Source organism: Salvelinus namaycush, chromosome 2, assembly GCF_016432855.1.
Source record: "Salvelinus namaycush isolate Seneca chromosome 2, SaNama_1.0, whole genome shotgun sequence".
In the NCBI taxonomy this organism is placed as follows: domain Eukaryota; kingdom Metazoa; phylum Chordata; class Actinopteri; order Salmoniformes; family Salmonidae; genus Salvelinus; species Salvelinus namaycush.
Window position 1 is genome coordinate 65,097,072 of NC_052308.1, and position 25,354 is coordinate 65,122,425.

The following is a 25,354-nucleotide window of genomic DNA, read 5'->3' on the forward strand; positions in this document are numbered from 1 at the left end:
CATATGGAAGACGAAATTGCTACTCGACTTGAAAAACTTGATGCCCCTTCCCTACACCTGGACATTGGCAAACCACAGACTTTTCTCTTTGCACTATAAGAGGCTTCATGGGCTCTGTGTGAATTATACTTGAAGGGACAAAGACTCACCTAAATAGACATTTGTTCTACTTCCCAACAAATAACCACTTTGTGCGACTCAAAGACTTAAAGACTTTCGTCGCATGGGAGAGCAAGGACTAGATATTTAGCATTCTTTGATCTACCTGCATTCTTTCTCCAACCTCCCAAACATCCTAGGGCTAGGAAATCGAGCCTAAGAAAAGGCGAGGTAAAACAGCGGGGACATTGTGTTCCAACTCCTGCCAAAACCCCTGCCACCCGAAACACCAACCAGCGGGCAACATCAAAGACCAAACACTCCAACCGCCTCCCTCCTCCTCCTTACCCTCCAAAACTAAAGCAGAGACCTAACAGTTGTGGGTGAGAGAGCAGAGAAACAGAAGGAATACTAACAAACGAACTGCGGGAAAGTGCAAGAGAAATCGAGGGCAAAGATTTGAGATCACGCCTTCGGGACTGCCATGGTGCGAGGTGGCGGTGCGGCTATAGCGCCGCCCTGCTGGGGCCTGTGGGCGGTGGGTGCCCTTTCGCTGGCGACCCTGTGTCTGACGGAGGAGGCCATCCGCTGCCCCGTGTGTTCCGAGGAGCGGCTGGCCAGCTGCCAACTGCCTGATGGCAGCTGCGAAGAGACGGTGAGGGAGGCGGGCTGCGGCTGCTGCCCCACCTGCGCCCTGGCCAAGGGGGTGCACTGCGGCGTCTACTCGCCCCGCTGCGGCACGGGGCTCCGCTGCTACCCACCGCGGAATGTGGAGAGGCCCCTCCACTCGCTCATGCATGGCCAGGGAGTGTGCACCGACGAGAGGGATGTGGAAGAGAACTCAGGTGAGACAAGAGGGAAGGAGTGGTTGTGGGCTACCGGTATCTTTAACGTTTGTCCACTGATGTGGCTGTATGTGCAGGTGGCATCACTGGTGGTCACCCTCTGTTAAAAATGGGTGATGCATTATGTTATCCCACCTTCTTTTCTTCAGTTGCGGTCCGACTCTCCATATTGTATTTTAGGCTACTGTACGCAACACTCTTAGTGGCGCACTGGCACGCCTACCCAGAATTAGGACACCTCAACAATAGCCTCAGTCGTTTTCCAGGTTAGTACTGTATATAATATGACGTAACTGTAAATCAAGCCTGGCGGACTGGTTGGTATCTCTCTCACACTCTCTCTTCCTCTCTCTCCCTCTCTCATGTTGGATCATAGCTGGTCCGGTTGGACCATACGCAGTTAAGAGGGCCAGGGTGCCGGGGCTGGGCCAGAGTGTTCTCTCCCTGCTCCCTGCTCTTACCTGAGCTGGGGAGGGTGTGGCAATGTGCAGCTTGTTTGCTCTAATCTCCGCTAAGCCTCGGCCCAGAGCACACACACCAGCTCTTCACGCATGGCCTGACCCGAGAGCACACAGTCCCCCCGCTGTTTTGCGCCCGGCCGTACACAGTAAAAGGACACCTTCTGCCTTAGACAGAGCAGAAAAGCTATCAGTCAGAGAGAGAAGCACTGTGGGGATAGTATGGCTGGGCGTGTGTGTGTATGGAAGTATCAAATCAAATGTCATGTCACATGCGCAGAATACAACAGGTGTAGACCTTACAGTGAAATGCTTACTTACAAGCCCTAACCAACAATGCAGTTAAAAAATAAATAAAAAAAAGTAACAAATAATTAAAGAGCAGCATTAAAATAACAATAGTGAGGCCATATACGTACAAGGGGTACAGGTACAGAGTCAGTGTGCGCGGGCTCCGGTTAGTCGAGGTACATGCAGGTGGAGTTATTAAAGTGACTATGCATAGATAATAACAGAGAGTAGCAGTAGTGTAAAGTGTGTGTGTGGGGGGGGCAGAGCAAATAGTCTGGGTAGCCATTTGATTAGATGTTCAGGAGTCTTATGGCTTGGGGGTAGAAGCTGTTTAGAAGGCTCTTGGACCTAGACTTGGCACTCCAGTACAGCTTGCCATCCTAGTCATAGAACAGTCTATGACTAGGGTGGCTGGAGTCTTTGACAATTTTTAGGGCCTTCCTCTAACACCGCCTGGTATAGAGGTCTGGATGGCAGGAAGCTTGGCCACAGTGATGTATTGGGCCGTACGCACTACCCTCTGTAGTGCCTGGCGGTCAGAGGCCGAGCAGTTGCCATACCAGGCAATGATGCAACCTGTCAGGGTGCTCTCGATGTTGCAGCTGTAGAACCTTTTGAGGATCTGAGGACCCATGCCAAATCTTTTCAGTCTCCTGAGGGGAAATAGGTTTTGTTGTGTCCTCTTCATGACTGTCTTGGTGTGCTTGGACCATGTTAGTTTGTTGGTGATGTGGACACCAAAGAACTTGAAGCTCTCAACCTGCTCCACCATAGCCCCTTCGATGAGAATGGGGGCATGCTCGGTCCTCCTTTTCCTGTAGTCCACAATCATCTCCTTTGTCTTGATCACGTTGACGGAGAGGTTGTTGTCCTGGCACCACCCGGCCAGGTCTCTGACCACCTCCCTATAGGCTTTCTTGTCGTTGTCGGTGATCAGGCCAACCGATGTTGGGTCATCGCCAAACTTAATGATGGTGTTGGAGTCGTGCCTGGCCATGCAGTCATGAGTGAACAGGGAGTACAGGAGGGGACTGAGCATGCACCCCTGAGGGGCCCCCGTGTTGAGGATCAGTGTGGTGGATGTGTTGTTACCTACCCTTACCACCTGGGGGGCGGGCCGTTAGGAGGTCCAGGATCCAGTTGCAGAGGGAGGTGTTTAGTCCCAGGGTCCTTAGCTTAGTGATGAGCTTTGAAGGCACTATGGTGTTGAACGCTGAGCTGTAGTCAATGAATAGCATTTTCACATAGGTGTTATTTTTGTCCAGGTGGGAAAGGGCAGTGTGGAGTGCAATAGAGATTGCATAATCTGTGGATCTGTTAGGGCGGTATGCAAATTGGAGTGGGTCTATCTATGGTTATTGGGATAATGGTGTTGATGTGAGCCATGAAAAGCCTTTCAAAGCACTTCATGGCTACAAGCGTGAGTGCTACGGGTCGGTAGTCATTTAGGCAGGTTACCTTAGTGTTCTTGGACGCAGGGACTATGGTGGTCTGCTTGAAACATGTTGGTATTACAGACTCAGACAGGGAGAGATTGAAAATGTCAGTGAAGACACTTGCCAATTGGTCAGAGCATGCTCGGAGTACACATTGTGGTAATCCGCCTGGCCCTGCGGCCTTGTGAATGTTGACCTGTTTCAAGGTCTTACTCACATCAGAGAGCGTGATCAAATTTCCGTGCTCTATGTGTGTGGGTTTGTATATGTATGCATGTGTTTTTGCGTGTGTGTGTGTGTGTGTGTGTGTGTGTGTACGTACACTATATATACAAAAGTATGTCACCCCTTCAAATTAGTGGATTTGGCTATTTCAGCCACACCCGTTGATGACAGGTGTATAAAATCAAGCACACAGCCATGCAATCTCCATAGGAAAACATTAGCAGTAGAATGGCCTTACTGAAGAGCTCAGTGACTTTCAACAGGGCATGTCATAGGATGCCACATTTCCAACAAGTCAGTTCGTCAAATTTCTGGCCTGCTAGAGCTGCCCTGGTCGACTGTAAGTGCTGTTATTGTGACGCGGCTCAGCCGCGTTGTTGCACAAAGTGAGATCCATAGAGAAATGGTTTGTTGAGATCGGTGTGGAAGAACTTGAATGGCCTGCACAGAGCCCTGACCTCAACCCCATTGAACACCTTTGGGATGAATTGGAACGCTGACTGCGAGCCAGGCCTAATCGCCCAACATCAGTGCCCGACCTCACTAATGCTCTTGTGGCTGAATGGAAGCAAGTCCCTGCAGCAATGTTCCAACATCTAGTGGAAAGTCTTCCCAGAAGAGTGGAGGCTGTTATAGCAGCAAAGGGGGGACCAACTCCATATTTGATTTTGGAATGAGATTTCAAACGAGCAGGTGTCCACATACTTGTGGTCATGTAGTGTCTGTGTGAGTGTGAACTGAATGTGAATGTGTGAGAATGCATTATAAGTGTATTTGTATATATTTGTGAGTGCATGCGTTTGTGTATTGATGTAGCTGCAGTATACTGTATGTGGGTGTACGCACCATATGTGTGACCATGTATGACCATCTCTGTGTGTATCCTGTTATCGATCTCAGCATGTTAATACGTGGTCATGCGTGTTGTATTGCAGGGAACTGTGTGTGTGTGTGTGTGTGTGTGTGTGTGTGTGTGTGTGTGTGTGTGTGTGTGTGTGTGTGTGTGTGTGTGTGTGTGTGTGTGTGTGTGTGTGTGTGTGTGTTTAACAAGAGGAGGTAATAAAAGCTGCCTGTCTGCCTGTATGAAATTACTCTGTAATGGAGTGCGGCCAGTCTCAGGCTATTAGAGCTCTCTGCAATCAGTAATTCATTCTCACTCTCTTCATGGCCCCATTCCTCCTCCTCCTCTTCACTGGCACTGCAGATGTCTGACTGACTGACTCCTCTTTTACTGGAGATGTCTTGTTCACTTCCCTCTGCAGACATCTGGATACAACTCCTGTCTTTTTCCTCTCACGGTAGTCACATTCTTCTTCCTACTGCAGCAGCAGAGGTCTGGTTCCACTTTAACAGCTAATACTGTATGGCTTATCTGCTATTCCTGTTCCATCGTATTCTTCAGATTGCAGCAGATGAAACTGTTCCTGCTTTTTAATCCTCTCTCCCCTTCCAAAGCAGGGGGAACTCGTAGGCAGTTTTTCACGGTGGCGATTTCCATTATGCCAAAGAAGTTTAGTAGCGATCGTAAAAACGCACCGCGAACGAAGCAATTCACTCATTTGTTCCAGATCTCATCCACACTGATTGTTCCAACATCGCTTCTTCCACCAGCACCGCTGCTGCCGGGACCTCCAACGGTTATCGGTAATGAAGGTGAACTATTTCCCAGTTCCAAGCAGCACAGCAAGGCAAGACTTTGGACAGACTTGAACAGCCCTCAACTTCCAGGCTTCGTCTGACATGGCACCCTATTCTCAGGGCTCTGGTCAAAAGTAGTGCTCTGCTTTAGGGAGAATATGGTGCCATTTTGGATGCATTTCCAGAGACTCAAGTCTCCAGTCGTCTCCAGCACTGCTGCATCAGTTTCCGCCTGGGTCTGGGTGAGTTGCTGCTCCTCTCCCCCCCCTGCCCCGGAGCGCATCGCCCACCGTCCAGCTCTGCTAGGATGAGCTCATCGGCACGCTTGCTGCCAGAGCAGAAATGAGAGCCTTCTGCTCTGTGCGAGGCCAGCCTAGGTTAGGCCAGCACATAGCGTGACTAAACGGAATCAGAGAGAGGGGGAAAGCTGTTTAGTGCATGATAAAAGGTTGACTGTCTTGGTTTTGGCTTCGTACTGTCCTCTGCATTCCTTAATCTAGCTGAATGTTTTTCCCTAAACATTGTTTACTGACTGACTTCGCCATCCACACCATTGTGTTGTCTGTTTGAGGCGAGCAGCGCTGAAGCAGAAGTGGGCTAAAGTGTGAATGTTCAGCGGTTTGGGAGTTCGTAAACTCTCTCAACAAGATAGGGGGTGTCAGTGATTGATGAAATGCTAAATGGTGTCGAAATGTTTGGATGTTTTGTTTTCAGTGTTCTGGAATCCCACTATCCCAGTGTTGAGCTTTGGTTGACCCCCCCTGGGTCCTGTCATGAAGGAAAGTACCCCCCAACGTAGCCCTACTCAATAAGTCTTACATCAACACTTCGGTGCAGCGCCTTTGAAACCCCATGCACCAGAGAGACAGGAAGAAAAGGGAAAGAGAGAGAGAACAGAGAGAGAGGAAGAGAGAGGGAGGAAGAGAAAAACCCAAGCCACAAGTATACGAGTTCCTTTGTGGCACATTTGCCGGGTTTATCCATTATTAAACCGAGGGGTACATCTCCTTGAGACGCTTCCCGCACTGCCCCAGACCTAGCAACAGTGAACATGTCTGATAAAAATAGAAGAGGGTTTTTAAAAAATGGAACGGATTCCCAAAGAAAAGGACACCGTAGGGGGAAGGTGTATGACTGATCCTGAATTGACAGTATGTGTACAGATGAAATGCTACCATCAAGCAGCAGTCCCAGAGACTGAGACGTTGCCTCATATCCCAAATGAAACGGTCAATACTCAGAATATAACATTTTCATAGGTTCTGTCAATAAACATTTCCCAAAGCTAGCCTGCCATTTCCATGGACCGACGCACAGACCATTTAAATCTGAGGAATACATCTACTGTACTTTTACTTTCCTTCAAGTTCAAAGCTGCAGTATTCGTAAACTCAATTTCCATAGCAACTGTAAGTACTGGAGTACAGTCTGCATCTTATCATGTCCTCCTTCCTTAATAACTGATTCTTAGAAACGCTCTCTCAATTCTAATTCTTAGAAATCATTATGAGGGCTTGGAATCCATTCAAACATTCCGACTGGGTCTCCTTTGGTGTCATATTCAAATGCTTCACGAACCTTTTAAACTTGGACATGTATAGTATTTACAAGCAGATACAGATGTCAATGGAAATGTCATTACTGAAATAAGGTGTTGAGAATGCCATTCACGCTGGTGATAAGCTTAAAGGAGCTCCATGTGTCTGATGCACAGTATGTATCTGCATTTTAGGAAGGCCTATCAGTGGCACTTCTAGTCAACCATCTGTTTTTGTCAACCATCCACAACTCTTACGATGTGAGGAAAACACTTGTCTGTGTGCTCACTGGAATTATGAAACTGATTCAATCATTTCTCTGTGGCCAATGAGGATATGTTGGGGAAACCAATTGCAGATGTCCCTGATGGCATGTTTTGGTCATTATTTGCTTACTTTGGGTATTTATCCCATTTGTACAGCTGGGCCTTCTGCAGCAGAACTCAGTAAATGTGATTAGCTAATTGATCCCTCCATGGAACCATGGATTTAGGACCCCCTCCTGGTGTTGGAGCTGTGGAGACAGAGATACACAAGCAAACCAACTGACGCTGAGTAACAACACAGAGCGATGGTGAGCGCTCGCTAGCTGGCCGTCGAATTCAAATACGCCTAATCTTTCGGAGCACAGTGAAATCAAAGTCCCTCGAACTGTGTGAGTTCATGTGTGAACGTATTAAACAGCAACCGCTCCCATCATGCTTTGTTTCGACACATCCAATGCAAACACTTATATTACAAACATCTGGCAGGGGATTCAGCCAATGGTGCATTGTTTGAACAGGCGTTCATTCATTTTGAACTGAGCCTGTTATGTATTTACGCACGGTTTGCACACTAGAGCCTCAAATATACTGCAATCAAAATGTGCTTAATCACTACGAACACTGTTGCTATTGGCACGAGTAGTGTGTTGCTGTAATGTTTTATGTTGTTGTATTTTGGTGCGTGATCCTGTTTTGTGGGATATTCTTACTGTGGATGAGCAAAAACAACCCCAACCAACCAGTGATTATGGTTCAGTTGTTATTTCATGGATAATTCATTTCGGCCCACTTTTGTGGGGTACCTACCTCTATTTATGGCTGCTACATGGTTTAAGCAGAGAAGTCAAATGAAAGTTGAAAAAAAAAAAAGTGAAGGGTAGTTGAGCACTACCCTTTTTATTGTAATAATGTCCACATGTATTATTTTACAGTATAGAAATATGCCACACAAAGCACTATGGACCAATACGCTTAAAATACCCCCCCAAAACGGAGGGTAACACTTTAGTTAAACAGATTGTACACATTATTGCTAATGCCAGCTTACATATAGAGCAATGAATTGACATAGGATATACATGTGGGAGACAAGTTGTGTCAAACGTGCACTATTTACATTTAAGCGTGCCAAACGCCCACTGTCTCCTCACCCAGATTTCCACTGACGCAATGACGGCTGACGATAAGCATCTCGCTAGCTGACATACTATATTGCTATATAGTGTAACAAAGTCCAGCCTACGGAGCAAGACATGTCCCCCAGGACAGTGTTGAGACCAGTACACATGCTCCATCCAGACTCCCAGTGACAGCTGCAACTGGAACATTGGAGTTCCATGCCACCCTCTGAACCTCTGTGGGCTGGGAGTGGGAACACACCACCAACATTCCCTGGCAAACACCTCACTGGAGGAAGGTTAAGTCAGAGAAAATGACTGAAAAATGGTTCGCAACTCGGTCGGTTGTAGACTAGTCTGCACTAATTCAATCATATGATGGAAGATGACAATGGTTTGAGGGATCCAGCGGGCTCTTGAACACACATTAACTTTACATAAACCTCCCTGTTGACATGTTCATGGCCTTTGGTTTTTAAACGCTGTCAAAACAGAGGGAAATGATAGAACCTTTATCAGAACAGTCGTAAAATCGAGTCTTTCTTTATCTTGGCTATGCACCTGTGGCTGGGGTTGGATGCGAGTGCATACTGCACACTGTCCATACCTGTGTTCTCCATCATAACTCTTGACAAAGGAATCTAGCTGAAATGGTTGGCCCTGGATTTTTTTTCTGTTTGTTTAACATTATAATTTTGAATTGAAAGAAGATTATACTTGGATTTTTTCCTGGAGTGCGTCCCACCCTTTCTATTCCTCATCATTGCAGCCTGCCTTGTGCCTTAGCCTGCCTGTGTTTGAAACTGAGATGTTGATACAATCCACCAGAAACCACACAATGAAGCAGCAGCTTCCTCCCCGGAGAACAGAGGTGGCAGCAAACAGGACATGGCACCCCTGACCTACTTTTAAATAACTTTGGGCTTGTATGAAATGGCACTCCAAAAGAGCATGGATTCGTCAAACCGTTAAATGGAGGGAAAGAACAACTTATGAGGAGACGGGAAAACAGCTGAAGTCGTACTGGGTCTGGCGGAAAGTGCTGATGAGTAAGGCCAACAGAAATATACAAACCCCCGGTCAGCAGAGCACAGCCTGTCAATCAATTTCAGAGCAACTCCCTCACCTCAACCTCATGTAGAGAGGTACGGTATAGAAATGTAAACCTCTCGTCTCATTACTAAAATATGACTAGAATAGCTAATGGCAAAGCCCTTTACCCCAAGTCTGAAACAGAAAAAGGTCACCTTACCTCATGAGTTGTTCAATAACAAAAATAACTTCACAACAAAACCTGTTGAAAGCTAATTGCTATTTAATCCTAATTACAGAGTGAATTCCCTTGGAAAACGTGGAAAGGTCAGAGAGGGCAATGCAGAAGATCTGACTATGAGAGAAAGTAGGATCCCAGAAGCAACTGGTATTATGCCACACTGACGTGAGACGCCATTCGTGCTTTGATCTTTCCAGTGATCTGACAGACAAAGCCCAAGGCAGCACTAAAGCCCAGGCTCTGGGTGCTATGGTTGCAGTGCCAACCCATGAAATGCCACAGGTCACAAGCAGAACAGCAAAGAACAGTTGGTGGGAGAAAAAGTTGTTTGGGTTACCAACCAACCCTGCAAAGGCCACAGGTGAACAGTTAAGCCAGAACAAAACAGCTGTAAATCTCTCCACACTCCATACCTTTGCCCACCGGCATCTTGTGACACTGCAAAATACCCTCTTCCAATCTCCATCTGGCACAGTGAGGGTTTCTTTTGCTGTAGGGGAGGTGGAGGGGGGGGGGGACAGTTTCCTTAGGAAACAGCTGGCTGCCTGCAGGGCCAAAGAACTGGAGGATTGTTGCAAGGTAAATGTGGCACAGGCCACAATGGGTAGGCAGGCAATGAGGAGAGAGGGGGTAGTCATTTCAAATGCATCAATAGCTCTCCTTGGCAGAAGTATGGTGCCAGTGGTTAAAGGAAGACCAAGAGAGCTGAGGTCCAAATTGAGATTACTGTACTTTACCCCCCTGAGTGGGAACACCACTGTTTGTCCTTGATGCTAAGCCCGGTTCTTAGCCTACAATTCCCCATTGTGTTTTCATCACATCAAATCAAGTGTTATTGGTCCCATACACATATTAATGGAAAGATAGCTCTGTGTTGGTATGACAACATTTGCGTTGGGTCAGATCAGTAATATGCTGTAAATTAGGTACATTAAATTATAAATTTTCATGCAATCAACAAATTGCGTAAAGCCTCTGAGAGGCAGTGTAATTTACAGAGAAGCCTGCCAAAAATGGCATGGTCTATTGTTTTAACTCTTGTGTTGTGACATGTATGATTTGCGACTTTGTACGGGTTGGGATTGCGAGTCTTTCATGTGTTGTGTAGGTTGTAGCTCTAGAGGTTACCCTTGTAAAAGAGGTCTCTTGACATTGATAGGACTTACTGGATAAATAAAGGTTTAAATAAAAAGTCTGTGACTTGTAGTGCTGTGACTCAATGTTAACTCTTGTGTCCCACAGCGATTGACAGACAGGATGAGATCATCCCTGAGCACCCCAATAACAGCAACATCCGCTGCAGTCCCCAGGACAAGCGCTGCATCCAGAAGACCCTGGCCCGCCACCCTGCCAAATCCACCAATCAGAGAAGCAATAACGCCAGGGAGGACCCAAAGGCTGCCCTGGTGAGCGCACCAACCACTGTTCACCTCCGTATAAGAAAAGATTACACATAAAGATGACCTATAGGAAAACATTACATACGCACATTTAAAGTATTTGAGCAGGTGCTGGATGTAAAAAATAATGTCGCCCCATAACTTTCAACTAGAGTCTAGTTGAGTCTAGTTACTAGACCGACACAAGTCTAACAGGTGTTTTCAATGACTATTTTACAGATCAAAATCCATGAGTTTAGCAGTCAGGTTACAAACGGCATGTAACCTATTCGTTATTTGCAGCACTCAACATTTAATGGTCATGTCATGAAACGTAACCCAGGTGTTCACTGAAACCAACAACAAAGGGTAGTATAAAACTGTTTGCCATTTCCAGATACCTACATGGACGTATATGAGCATATGTAATGGATGTGAAATAGCTAGCTAGTTAGCGGTGGTGCTCGCTAATAGCGTTTCAATCGGTTACGTCACTCGCTTTGAGACCTTGAAGTAGTGGTTCCCCTTGCAGAGGCCGCGGCTTTTGTGGAGCGATGGGTAACGATGCTTCGTGGGGGTCAGTTGTTGATGTGTGCAGAGGGTCCCTGGTTCGCGCCCGTGTTGGGGCGAGGGGACGGTCTAAAGTTATACTGTTACATTGATGCTGTTGACCCGGATCACTGGTTGCTGTGGAAAAAGGAGGAGGTCGAAAGGGGGGTGAGTGTAACGGATGTGAAATAGCTAGCTAGTTAGCGGTGGTGCTCGTTAATAGCGTTTCAATCGGTTACGTCACTCGCTTTGAGACCTTGAAGTAGTGGTTCCCCTTGCTCTGCAAGGGCCGCGGCTTTTGTGGAGCGATGGGTAACGATGCTTCGTGGGTGTCAGTTGTTGATGTGTGCAGAGGGTCCCTGGTTCGCGCCCGGGTCGGGGCGAGGGGAGGGATTAAAGTAATACTGTTACACATACATAGGCGTACATTTCCAAACATCTACATGGGCCGCACTAGCCTGGGTACCAGTCTGTTTAGATAACCTTCCACTCCTTATTCTCCGTCTCATATGCCAAAGATTAACATGACAGGAGTGGCAAGGAGTGGAATGATAGCTGAACAGATTTACGACTAATTCCACTGGTTTTCCTCAGGCTCCATGTCGTGCTGAGCTGCAGAGAGCGCTGGACCGACTGGTGTCCAACACTCGCACTCACGAGGATCTCTACAGCATCCCCATACCCAACTGTGACAAGAACGGAGACTTCCATGCCAAGCAGGTTTGTCGACTGACAAGTAGTCATTATCCCACTGTTATCTATATTATGCACTATTCAGGAAGTACTCCTTGACATACTCCGAAATGGCACCTTATTTATTCCTTATACAGTCCACTACTTTTAACCAGAGCCATATTGGGCACAACCAAAAAAGTAGACCACTATAAGGAATATCGTGCCTTTTTGGATGCAGACATTTATCCAGGTAGTCTGTGGAGAAGGTCTTTAGCAAGCGAGATCCGATCATCTATCATTCACTCGGTCTGGTATCAGACAGGCACATACAAACACACTACGCAAACAATCCCCTCTAACTTCGTCACTGCTCTATTAGCCAAAACACAAAATGTCTGTGTAACAGCATTGTTTTATGTGAGCATTTTCTCCTGCCAAGACTCTACATCTACAGACAAGCAGTGATTTATCAAAGAAAATTCGAGCTGAACCGTCTACACACAACACATTGGTTAACCTAAAATGGTTGACAGTAATCGCTTCATTGCTGTGATAGATGTCATTAGCTTTTCGAAGCAATTATTTCTTGCTATGTCTGAAATGGGCGACTTTGTAGATAAGACTGGGACGAATCTGAGAACATGGAGCTAGATAAGGCTTGTTGCTCTGTAGAGCTGAAAACGCTACGAAGCAACAGGCGTAGCAGAGTCAGTCAGTGATAAAAGGCTTACCCTGCCAAGGGCATCAGAGTCTGGGGTTAGGCTTGATTGTGTAACACAGTTAAAGTACCCTCGTCTGCTCGGTATAGTGTGTAAAAGGCATCTGTTTACTGTTTATCTATAATTGCATTGTGGTAGAACTTTACGGCACCCTTTGTGAGCATAACTAAGGTTATGAGAGGTCATCTGGCATCTTTTCATTGCACAGGAGGAATCTCAATAGGAAAGTTGAGCCAAGCTGATGGGGTGTTTCAAAACCACCCAAGGTTATGTACAGAAACTTATCACTCAGTGGTTATGATTCATACAGCTTTGAGTTTCTATTCAATTGATTCATATTCGCACTGGTGAGAATGAGGTGCTTGAGAGAAAGTTATTAACTAAGGGAACAATGTCAAATATAACAGTGGTTTGATTTTTAAGGTACCTCAGGTTTGAATTTTAAGGTACCTTAAAGATGGAATCCGCAGTAGGGGGAAACATCGCCACTGGCCGCTCTACCACCGTTGTTATTGTTATTGTTTTTGTTTCTGAGCTGAGGAGAGTCGTGCAGCATGGTAAAAAAATGATTGCAGTACATATTGCTCTCTTCTATCGTGCGTGCAATGATGTCCGAGGATGACAAAAAGTGTTTGTTGTTTGCAGTAATTTCTTTGTTGTTGTAATATCACAAACGGACGTGGCTCTTTCACCATTAAGTAATCCAGCTTTAAGGGACCTAAGTGCTATTAAGAAACTGCAATACCTTACGTCAGAGTTCCTGTGGTTTTCTGAGACAAGTTTTCTGAGCCAAAAAATATATATTTCGTTGTTGGACATAAAATACTATAGAATCACCAGGAAATCAGCTCAAAGAGAATTTAATTTAGGACATCTGTTCCCAAGCATTCCCATGCATACATAGAGAAGCATATGTGATCGTATCACAATGTAATCAAGGTTTGAAATTATTCTGTTTTTGTCAAATAGTATATCTGTTTGAGATTTTTGCGGGCAATTTGCAGTGTACAAATTATTTATAACTATGTTCCAGCCTCCGACCATCCTCTCAAAGAAAAATCGGTCCACGGCTGAATGTATTTGGGCACCATACCTGATTCCATTTATCTCTATCATATGCTTATCATGCAATAAGTGCCATTTGGCTTGTGACTGATACCTTGTTTCTTGTGTCTAACAGGTGTTTTCAATGACTATTTTACAGATCAAAATCCATGAGCTTAGCAGTTAGGTTACAAAAGGCATGTAACCTATTCGTTATTTGCAGCCATCAACATTTAATGGTCATGTCATGAAACGTAACCCAGGTGTTCACTGAAACCAACAACAAAGGGTAGTATAAAACTGTTTGCCATTTCCAGATACCTACATGGACGTATATGAGCAAACATGGGCGTACATTTCCAAACATCTAAAGTTGAAGTCGGAAGTTTACCTACACTTAGGTTGGAGTCATTAAAACTCATTTTTCAACCACTCCACAATTTTTTTTTAACAAACTATCGTTTTGGCAAGTCGGTTAGGACATCTGCTTTGTGCATGACACAAGTCATTTTTCCAACAATTGTTTACAGACAGATTATTTCACTTATAATTCACTGTATCACAATTCCAGTGGGTCAGTTTACATACACTTAGTTTACCCTGCCTTTAAACAGCATGGAAAATTCCAGACATTGATGTTATGGCTTTAGAAGCTTCTGATAGGGTAATTGACATCATTTGGTTCAATTGGAGGTGTACCTGTGGATGTATTTCAAGACCTACCTTCAAACTCAGTGCCTCTTTGCTTGACATCATGGGAAAATCAAAAGAAATCAGCCAAGACCTCAGAAAAAAACATTGTAGACCTCCACAAGTCTGGTTCATCCTTGGGAGCAATTTCCAAACACCTGAAGGTACCACATTCATCTGTACAAACAATAGTACGCAAGTATAAACACCATGGGACCACGCAGCCGTCATACCGCTCAGGAAGGAGACGCGCTCTGTCTTCTAGAGATGGTGCGAAAAGTGCAAATCAATCCCAGAACAACAGCAAAGGACCTTGTGAAGATGCTGGAGGAAACAGGTACAAAAGTATCTATATCCACAGTTAAACGAGTCCTATATAAACATAACCTGAAAGGCCGCTCAGCAAGGAAGAAGCCACTGCTCCAAAACCGCCATAAAAAAGCCAGACTACGGTTTGCCACTGCACATGGGGACAAAGATCGTACTTTTTGGAGAAATGTCCACTGGTCTGATGAAAGAAAAATATAACTTTTTGGCCATAATGACTATCGTTATGTTGGAGGAAAAAGGGGGAGGCTGGCAAGCCTAAGAACACCATCCCAACCGTGAAGCACGGGGGTGGCAGCATCATGTTGTGGGGGTGCTTTGCTGCAGGAGGGACTGGTGTACCTCACAAAATAAATGGCATCATGAAGGAGGAAAATGATGTGGATATATTGAAGCAACATCTCAAGACATCAGTCAGGAAGTTAAAGCTTGGTCGCAAATGGGTCTTCCAATTGGACAATGACCCCAAGCATACTTCCAAAGTTGTGGCAAAATTGCTTAAGGACAACAAAGTCAAGGTATTGGAGTGGCCATCACAAAGCCCTGACCTCAAACCCATAGAAAATTAGTGGGCAGAACTGAAAAAGTGTGTGCGAGCAAGGAGGCCTACAAACCTGACTCAGTTACACCAGCTCTGTCAGGAGGAATGGTCCAAAATTAACCCAACTTATTGAGGGAAGCTTGTGGAAGGCTACCCAAAAAGGTTGACCCAAGTTAAACAATTTAAAGGCAATGCTACCAAATACTAATTGAGTGTATGTAAACTTCTGACCCACTGGGAATGTGATGAAAGAAAAAAAAGCTGAAATAAATAATTCTCTCTATTATTCTGACATTTCACATTCTTAAAATAAAGTGGTGACCCTAACTGACCTAAGACACCTAAGAATTTTTACTAGGATTAAATTTCAGGAATTGTGAAAAACTGAGTTTAAATGTATTTTGGCTAAGGTGTATGTAAACTTCTGACTTCAACTGTACATGGGCCACACTAGCCTGGGTACCAGTCTGTTTAGCTAACGTTCCACTCCTTGTACTCCGTGTCATATGCCAAAGATTAGCATGACAGGAGTGGCAAGGAGCGGAATGATTGTTTAACAGATTTACGACTAATTCCACTGGTCTTCCTCAAGCTCCATGCTGTGCTGAAGCTTTCTGAGACAAAAATATATATTTCGCTGTTGGACATAAAATACTATAGAATCACCAGGAAATCAGCTCAAAGAGATTTTAATTTAGGAAATCTGTTCCCAAGTATTCCCATGCATACATAGAGAGGCGTATGTGATCGTATCACAATGTAATCAAGGTTTGAAATGATTCTGTTTTTGTCAACTAGTATAAACTAGTATATCATTTGGCTTGTGACTGATACCTGTCTTGTTTCCTGTGTCTATAGTGCCAGCCAGCACGTGACGGGCAGCGGGGAAAGTGCTGGTGTGTCGACCAGAAGACGGGCATGAGGCTGCCGGGGCCCCTGGAGCTGCGGGGGGAACTGGACTGCCACCAGCTAATGACTGCAACCATGAGAGAGTGAGGAGGGGACCGGCGGGGCCCCTGGGGGGCCAGGGCTAGGGCTTAGGGCCAGCCAAATTCTACTGGTGCTGTTTAGTTACAACTATGGAAGGAAAGGACTTAACCCTAAAGCCTCACTTCACGTGAGGCTAACGGTACTTGCTTGATATGAAAAAGATAAAAGGAAACCATAGAATTGAGTTATTTTATTATTGTTTGTTTCCGTGTGTGAGTGTATGTCTGTATGCATCTTTTTGAGCACATGTGTGTTTTACGATTCGGTGAAGTTGGGAAGATGCTCTTGCTTTAAATAACAGGTGGCAAACAACAGGCCCCCGAATAAAAGTGTTGTAATCATTCTTCTCAAAACAGGACAACATTGGTTTTGTATAGTTTAGTTGAACTCTGATTTCCATCTCTTAGCATCTTTGAAACAAAAAACATAAAAACTTTACGCATGAGTTAAGTGTCCTAACATGGCTCAACATCGACCATTCAGCAGCAGATGTAGAAAAAAATGAATATTGGGAGTCTGTGAGAGAGAGAATTACCAATTGATGATAAGCCGCAGCTTTTCACAACACTTGGGAGAAATGTAGTGAAAAGAGAGATTACTTTTGAAAGAATAAACTGTACCTCTGAGAGGAGCCCAGAATAGATGTGATTTATCGCTATCCCCCTTCTCTCCCTCCTCTCCGCATCCCCCCTTCTCTTTGACTGGGAGATCTCTCCCTGGCTTATTTGTCCAGGGGGACTGGCAGCATAGCTGGGCTCACGACTCTGTACACTGCTGATAGGATAATCTTGTTTCTCCAGCTGGGGCTGAAGTGCTAAGACGCCAGTGCTGCTGCTCTCATGTTTGTATGAATATGCTTCTATATACAGGATTTCTTTCCAACCAAGAGACTGCTTGTTGGCAGTATTGTGTAGTTTATAGTGGTGCTATACACTCATTGTGCCAAAAATGTTTTTTCCCCCTGTGCTTTTTGGGGGATTGTTTTTAGAAGGAGATGAGGGGGACAATCTTAGAATGGCCTAAATGTGTGACTGACCACAAATACTGTCTAGCTGTCACACAAATATCTCCAAGTTTTTATACTACATTGATGAAATAAAACATCCAAGTAAATACACAGATATCAGTGGGAGCATTACTATAGTTAACCGCCTGACTGTTTCATGGACTAATGTAGTGACTTTGCATGATTGTAGCATGTGTGGCTAGTGAAAACTTCTTACGGCTATAAGAGAAGAGGACTTAATGACTGCATGATGAAAAAACACGCTCTAGACAGCCTTTGTAATTGCTAGCTAGTTGAAATGTTTGGAGAAACATCAGATGTCTATATAATAACATTAGAAACCTCACAGAGAGATAGCATCATGGTCATACATGGACTCCCTCCAGTATAAATAAGTGAACACCCTTGACTTTTACTCTGGCAGAGCCAGTTATCAGGTTTGACATCATCGATGAAGCAGTATATGAGCCAAGGAATCATTGATTTGTATTATTATGTTGACAAACTTACTGGTGCATCATACTCTACATACCGTCCACATATACTACATGGACAAGACTGTTAACATCCCTACAGCGATTTGATTGTACTGTATTGCAAATGGGTGGAAAAGATCATGATTGGTTCCCTCGGGCTATGATATATGATGTGATTGGTTGATTGACTGACTCAGGCTAAACCTGTGGACCACAGGGAGTACAGGAGAGAAGACGACCCTTGAATACAGGACAGTCTGATCAGTGAGTTCAGTGAGGTCGGTCGTTTGTCATTTCTAGAAATGGATAGTGCACTTAATCCTCCCCTGAGAGAGTTGGGTTACTAACTGACTCCAGGAAGGATTCATCTCGCCTGGACATTCATTATTGGTGTTAACAGTACACTGGCACAGTTAGCTTCATGTAGAGCGAGGCGAGGGGACAGTGCCGAGGGGGTAAACCAGACGGACGTGGGCAGCAGTTGTCCTGCTTCCTCTTTCAAGAACTGAAAGAAGAGTGCAGGACAGGTTGTCTGAAAACTGACTCCTACAAATGATAGGCAGCTCTTTTTGTCAGCAGAGATGTGAGTAGATAGACTAGAGGGAGAGGGAGACAGTGTGAGTGATAGAGCGCTAGAGAGTCCAAGCTACATTGGGATTGCACTGATTTGCTCTCACAAAGCCACATTGTGTCTGTAAGGCACACAACTTTTACCATTCACTCTTTCTCTCACGTACCCCTCTGGTTTGACAGAGGAGCCTAGAAGTCATTCAAGGCCTTTCCTTTGGCTGTTATCCAGAGCAGCAGAACACATACTGTAGCAAGTCCAACTAAGCCCAACATAGCAACGCCCTTCATCATGGTTGTGCTGTCATTGCTACCATGGGTAGTAAATGTTGGGACAGAAACATCTCATTTCATTAGGCAACATTGAACATTCACACCTCCCAGCCCGGGGACAAAGTACATTTACATTACATTTAAGTCATTTAGCAGACGCTCTTATCCAGAGCGACTTACAAGTACATACATTCATACTTTTTTTTGTACTGGCCCCCCGTGGGAATCGAACCCACAACCCTGGCGTTGCAAGCGCCATGCAAGCATCTACCAACTGAGCCACACGGGGCCTGTAGATAGAAAACCAGCTGTATTACATTGCCATTCAGAATCACAATATCAAAGACATTTGGGTCGATGTGTGACATGACCTGACATGAGCCAGGCCAAAGACAATTATTGCGGACTTAGCCAACTGTACTGTATCTGTAACTTGCTTCCTTGTAAAAAAAATATATATAATAAAAAAACTGCCAAAGTTATCCAAAGGATCTATGGGATATTGTATGGTAATACTGTTGTAGTTTACCTAGCAGTCCCTCAATCAATGACTTATCTTCTGAACTAATTACTAACCTGTAGACATTTACTTAACCTACATATGGTAAACTTTGACCAAAACTGTGACCAACAAACAAACATCCCCAGTGGGCTGGTTGAACCGACGTCCAGTTATGCCTGCTTCTGGGTCATTAACCTTGACACTGAGCCTCTTGATGATCACTAATAGTTCATATTAGCTTTTTCTCAATAGACAAGTCCCTAAAATGTAATTTTGGCTCTCTTAGGCTATTCAATAAAACGGGATGCTCTTACTTTCCACCACATTCCACCATGACATCCACTATTCCCCTAGACTACATAAGAGCAGTTCCGCCCCAGCAGCCCCCAATGAAAAGCCCATCTTCCAAAAGCTGGTCATATTTTACTTGTCATTCTAAAAATTCCTTGTTCTTAACCGTAATCACACATAACTTCAACAAAGCTAATGATGTCATTCCCAACTAGAAAGACATAGGAAATGGTATTATGGAAGGAGGATATACTGTAGCTGATGAGTTGATTGTATTCCAAACACAATGAAGTGACATGAACAATCAAAGGCATCTCCAAAGATGTAACGAGGGTAGTTTGAGGCATGAAACCCCAAAAACTATAGGAGGGCTTTGTGTACATTACATTATATTCCCTTGTCATGTACTGAATGAAAAAACACTATACATAAATCTAAGGCCTTATCTTTACAAGCAGGCTGTCATTGTAAATAAACATTTGTTCTTAACTGACTTGCCTACTTAAATAAAGGTTAAAATAAAGTCACATGAACATTCCATTTCTGTGCTACTGTAGATATTATCTCTAGATAAAATAGTGCTGTGTTTCAAGTCAATGGTCCGGGTTTTCCTTTTGGATCCAAGACCTTCAGTGTTTAATTTACATTCAACTGTGTATACGTACACTATATTACTTGATCTCTAACTTTTGCTCTACTGTCTTTGTATTTCTGAGGGATATTCCTGTTTGCCTTGGACTTTACCTGTTAATTCTACTGTAAAAAGATTCAAAGTAACTTTTGCATGTGTAGCCTAACTATATACTGGGTTTAAACATGTCAGGATCTTGTATGTCTGGTCCAGAACAGGGCCATGCTTTACAAACATTGAAGAACATGCACCAAGCATTTGTGCTTGATTTGGTTACCTTAGAAATGTTTAGTCTATGAGAGAATTGTATACATTGTGTTAGATTGAATGAAATCATAAACGTGTAGCATCTGATCTCTTGCCTGATTCTTTTCCTCTCTAAACGGCTGCATGGCATGTAAAATATTCCACCACACAGGAGATACTGGGGCGGCAGGTAGCCTAGTGGTTAGAGCGTTGGACTTGTAACTGAAAAGTTGCAAGATCAAAACCCCGAGCTGACAAGGTAAAAATCTGTCGTTCTACCCCTGAACAAGGCAGTTAACCCACTGTTCCCAGGCTGTCATTGAAAATAAGAATTTGTTCTTAACTGACTTGCCTAGTTAAATAAAAATCAAATACTGAGTTCAGGGAAAGTGCATACTGTGCTAAGTGTAGGCCATACTGATTGCACAAGAACTGAGGGTGCACTTCTAAACGGGTTGTTTCAATCATTATGTCTGGACCATCAAAGGCTAAGAAAAACATCATCTCATTACTATTTTCCAGGTCCACCACACAATCATAGCTACAGGTCAACCAACCGAGTCAGAAAGGCTGAAGTTCCTGTCAACTGAACATCTGAAAAATCTCAAGAATGTATTTTGCCGGATGTAACTTTTGAAGACTTGTTAACAGAAATATATTTTCTAACTCCACTTAAATATACACGTCGTTAACAGTAATACTCAAGGCATGTCCAACGAATACCGTAGGAATGATACATCATAATAATGTGACTGCCATCGCTTCTAAAAATACCTGCATGGTCCACCACCAGAGTAAACTTTCATGGCTGCTTAGTTCCACTGCCCGAGTCTATTGGTGAGCCCTACAGGCTTAAGAAGAACTGAGCCTGAATCAGAATACCCCAGAAGTTTCAGAAAAAATTCCTGTGCCTAATCCAAAATGGGAAGTCAATAGGGATTTACGTGGAATCCTCTGCTTGATTTAAAATGGGATTGGACTTTCCCAGCCTGCAGGCATCCAGAATCCCAGAGCTGTGCCTAGGAGGCCTGGGGGTGTGTCAGTTAAGCCCCTTACATCTGGCATTTAGTCTAGGGGTCATCCATCTCTGCACACTTCTGCCCAGTACATGAACAATAGGCTATATGAAATACTTATGAAATATAATGGAGTACTGCATAACAGGTGTCACACATCAAGTAAGTGATGCAGTGATGGAGGTCAATGTACGCAAGCTGGCCTATCCATAGATATCGAACAGTGCTATCTCAATGGGCCTATCTAAATAACTGTCGCAGAGAAAATCTTTTTTTTTTCTGTATTCAAGGTATTTGAACTGTATTCAAGGTCGTGTTGGAAGACAATACAAATAGAGGGTCGCACCATGATCAATAGCCTGACAAATCAAACAACAAGTGGATTATGGCAGAGCCATAAAGAAAAAATGACAAAAATGTCAATCCAGGTCAGAAGAGGCTTACTGTGTTATTATAAAGATGGCAACAAGCAAATAAAGCATTACTGCTGACATTGTACAGATTGCAAAGAATGTGAGCAAGAATGCAAAGTATTTGAGTTCTAACAATCAGTGGCGATTTTAGCATGTAAATCTTGGTGGGGCAAAAAAAAAAAATGAAACAGTGGGATGCATGCCATCAAAGCCACTACACAACACAACACTAAACAATACATTAATTGCACTTTAACGGTGACCACAAACTGTTAAGGCCTACATAAAGCTGTCCCAACAGCAGTCCCAACACCTGGCGATCAGCGGAGCCTTTGCTGGCAGCGAAACAGTTAATTCAGCCTCATTTACTGCCTTTTAAAAAACATAACTGATTTGGCTGACTTGCTAAAAACAAATGTGGTTCCTAATGACAATTGAGATGTACAAACAATGGAATAAGGTGATGACAAGCAGATAAGAGGCAATCTGTAATTTCGATTAAGACATGAATGAGCGAGCTAGGACGGACGTAATCAATATAACTATTTGTTTAGCACTTTTGAAATGTACAGCGACAAAATTCAGAACATGGGCCGTTCTTACAGTGTTCTCCCTGTACACCAAGTCAGAACCATAGGATAAATAAAGGGAGTATATAAGCAGACAATGAAAGCTCTTACAAAATTCGATGATTACATTTCTCTAAAACAGATTATAGGCTACATGTGCACCACCAAGTCAGAACAGTAGGCAAAATGAAGAGGGGTAAATAGACCAAATTATTAGGGTGAGGCACATGGGCTACTAACAGCTTACTACACAACATACACTTAGTATTACTTTCTTAGCTACAGTATACATACAGTTGAAGTCGGAAGTTTCCATACACCTTAGCCAAATACATTTAAACTCAGTTTTTCACAATTGCTGACATTTAATCCTAGTAAAAATGCCCTGTCCTAGGTCAGTTAGGATCACCACTTTATTTTAAGAATTTGAAATGTCAGAATAATAGTAGAGATAATTATTTATTTCAGCTTTTATTTCTTTCATCACATTCCCAGTGGGTCATAAGTTTACATACACTCAATTAGCATTTGGTAGCATTGCCTTTAAATTGTTTAACTTGGGTCAAACGTTTCGGGTAGCCTTCCACAAGCTTCCCTCAATACTTTGGGTTAATTTTGGACCATTCCCCCTGACAGAGCTGATGTAACTGAGTCAGGTTTGTAGGCCTCCTTGCTCGCACACGCTTTTTCAGTTCTGCCCACAAATGATCTATAGGATTGAGGTCAGGGCTTTGTGATGGCCACTCCAATACCTTGACTTTGTTGTCCTTAAGCCCTTTTGCCACAACTTTGGAAGTATGCTTGGGGTCATTGTCCAATTGGAAGCCCCATTTGCGACCAAGATTTAACTTCCTGACTGATGTCTGGAGATTTTGCTTCAATATATCTACATAATTTTCCTCCCTCATGATGTCATCTATTTTGTGAAGTGCACCAGTCCCTCCTGCAGCAAAGCACACCCACAACATGATGCTGCCACCCCCTGTGCGTCACGTTTGAGATGGTGTTCTTCGGCTTGCAAGCATCCCCCTTTTTCCACCAAACATAACGATTATTATGGCCAAACAATTCTATTTTTGTTTCATCAGACCAGAGGACATTTCTCCAAAAAGTACAATCTTTGTCCCCATGTGCAGTTGCAAACTGTAGTCTGGCTTTTTTTATGGTGGGTTTTGGAGCAGTGGCTTCTTCCTTGCTGAGCGGCCTTTCAGGTTATGTCGTTATAGGACTCATTTTACTGTGGATATAGATACTTTTGTACCTGTTTCCTCCAGCATCTTCACAAGGCTTTGCTGTTGTTCTGGGATTGATTTGCACTTCTCGCACCAAAGGACGTTCATCTCGAGAAGACAGAACGCGTCTCCTTCCTAAGCAGTATGACGGCTGCGTAGTCCCATGGTGTTTATACTTGCGTACTATTGTTTGTACAGATGAACGTGGTACCTTCAGGTGTATGTAAATTGCTCCCAAGGATGAACCAGACTCGTGGAGGTCTACAATTTTTTTTCTGAGGTCTTGGCTGATTTCTTTTGATTTTCCCATGATGTCAAGCAAAGAGGCACTGAGTTTGAAGATAGGCCTTGAAATACATCCACAGGTACACCTCCAATTGACTCAAATTATGTCAGTTAGCCTATCAGAAGCTTCTAAAGCCATGACATCATTTTCTGGAATTTTCCAAGCTGTTTAAAGGCACAGTCAACTTAGTGTATGTAAACTTCTGACCCACTGGAATTGTGATACAGTGACTTATAAGTGAAATAATCTGTCTGTAAACATTTGTTGGAAAAATTACTTGTGTCATGCACAAAGTAGATATCCTAAATGACTTGCCAAAACTATAGTTTGTTAACGAGAAATTTGTGGAGTGGTTGAAAAACGAGTTTTAATGACTCCAACCTAAGTGTAGGTAAACTTCTGACTTCAACTGTATCTTCCTGGCATATTACATCATTTATGCAACAGCATACAAGACATTTTTGGGCTCTGTGCTCACTTGAACAGGAAGGTGGTATGGCTGTCCTTCGTAGGAAAATGTCGTCATCAAAGTCTGGCATTCTTTGGATTTATGGTGCTATCAAGACAACTGGGAACTGGTGAAAAAAGAACAAGGTTGAATCATGATGACATCATTGATCTTCAGGTCATAGCTCTAGAAAATGGCCAGAGTTCCCAACTTACAATTCCGAATTGGATGACCGTTCAAAACATATTTCTCATTTGTTTTTTCCGGAATTCCCAGTTGTCTTGAACTCACTGAAGTCAAGTTTCCTCTGTTCCGAGTTAATAGTTGTTTTGAGTGCAGCACCAATCATGCTTCAATGACAGCATGGCCAATGTTGAATGTTTACCATTTTAAACTTGGAAAAGAGACACTTAATCCCAGATTTGGGACCACACAGCCACTTCGCTGAATAGCAAGCTAGTGATTGCTTTGCAATGCTTGCAGTTAGCCACTGTCACTGATTCCTTCCAAACCACTCATTGTTGAATTTGCGATTTCCAACTTCCAATGTTTATGTCCAATGGCCGATGACCTTGAGCCTTCTTGGATCGGCACTTCTAATGTAACTCTATGGCAGCACCCAAGGATCTTGAATTTTAGAGGTCTACCCTTAAACTTGGCGGTGACGTACTGTCCTCACGAGTGACAGAACACTGAGCTAATCATGGTGCAACTCGAGAACATTACCAACACCTACGCTCTGTATTTTCTGCTGGCTGCCCCACCACCACAGAAAGCATTTAGCTAGGCTGAAACACCTGTATTTTGGAGCTGCCTTACTCAAGAAAGCAAAAAAGAGACCATGTTTGTATGCGACTTTATGAACTCAATAATTATTATTTTTACTTCTTACATTGTCTGCAAACTGATATGTGACACGTATTAATGCCAAAATAACATACAAAAAAGGTAAGCCCCACCTGCCCTGAAAACGGGTCACCACTGCTAACAATATAGAAGATACGAATGGACCAGCCTTGGCTTTTCTCAAAACCCTTTTTTTGTCAGTGATGCAGAATGAATGCAGCTAAATTTCATGCTTGGGTGACATAATAAATATTTTTGGGCATTTTTATCATATGGAATTTGAAGCTGAGGATAATAGCTCTTTGCAAGCAATGGAATATGAAAATGTATGGTCAGAATGAATTAGCAAGATGCATTCTTTTGCCATAATCAGCAGCAGCTCAACCTTGGATCAGTGCACCAATGACAAGACCTGTCATCATGTAACTGCAGCAGCATAGGTTAATTAGTG

General features: G+C 43.7%; 1 protein-coding gene across 2 annotated transcripts; it reads left to right on the plus strand.

Annotated features, from left to right (window-relative positions):
- LOC120027477 (insulin-like growth factor-binding protein 4) lies at positions 1-16,447 on the plus strand. Of its 2 annotated transcripts, none has more exons than XM_038972436.1 (4): positions 1-963; positions 10,440-10,588; positions 11,702-11,835; positions 15,970-16,447. In XM_038972436.1, exons 1-4 carry the CDS (start codon positions 584-586, stop codon positions 16,105-16,107), a joined length of 801 nt encoding a protein of 266 aa, XP_038828364.1. In that variant the 5' UTR covers positions 1-583; the 3' UTR covers positions 16,108-16,447. The 2 variants fall into 2 exon arrangements, with proteins under 2 accessions (XP_038828364.1, XP_038828355.1); XM_038972427.1 differs by having other exon boundaries at positions 1-944; positions 10,430-10,593; positions 11,710-11,835.
- The last annotated feature ends 8,907 nt before the right edge of the window (positions 16,448-25,354 follow it).

What these genes read in the sequence shown, in the direction of transcription:
- LOC120027477 (XM_038972436.1), top strand. Translation starts at nt 584, where the DNA reads ATGGTGCGAGGTGGCGGTGCGGCTATAGCGCCGCCCTGCTGGGGCCTG. An exon ending in GGTGAGACAAGAGGGAAGGA is followed by an intron (nt 964 to 10,439) that starts GTGGTTGTGGGC and finishes AGCGATTGACAG; the next exon opens with ACAGGATGAGATCATCCCTG. An exon ending in GAGACTTCCATGCCAAGCAG is followed by an intron (nt 11,836 to 15,969) that starts GTTTGTCGACTG and finishes CTGTGTCTATAG; the next exon opens with TGCCAGCCAGCACGTGACGG.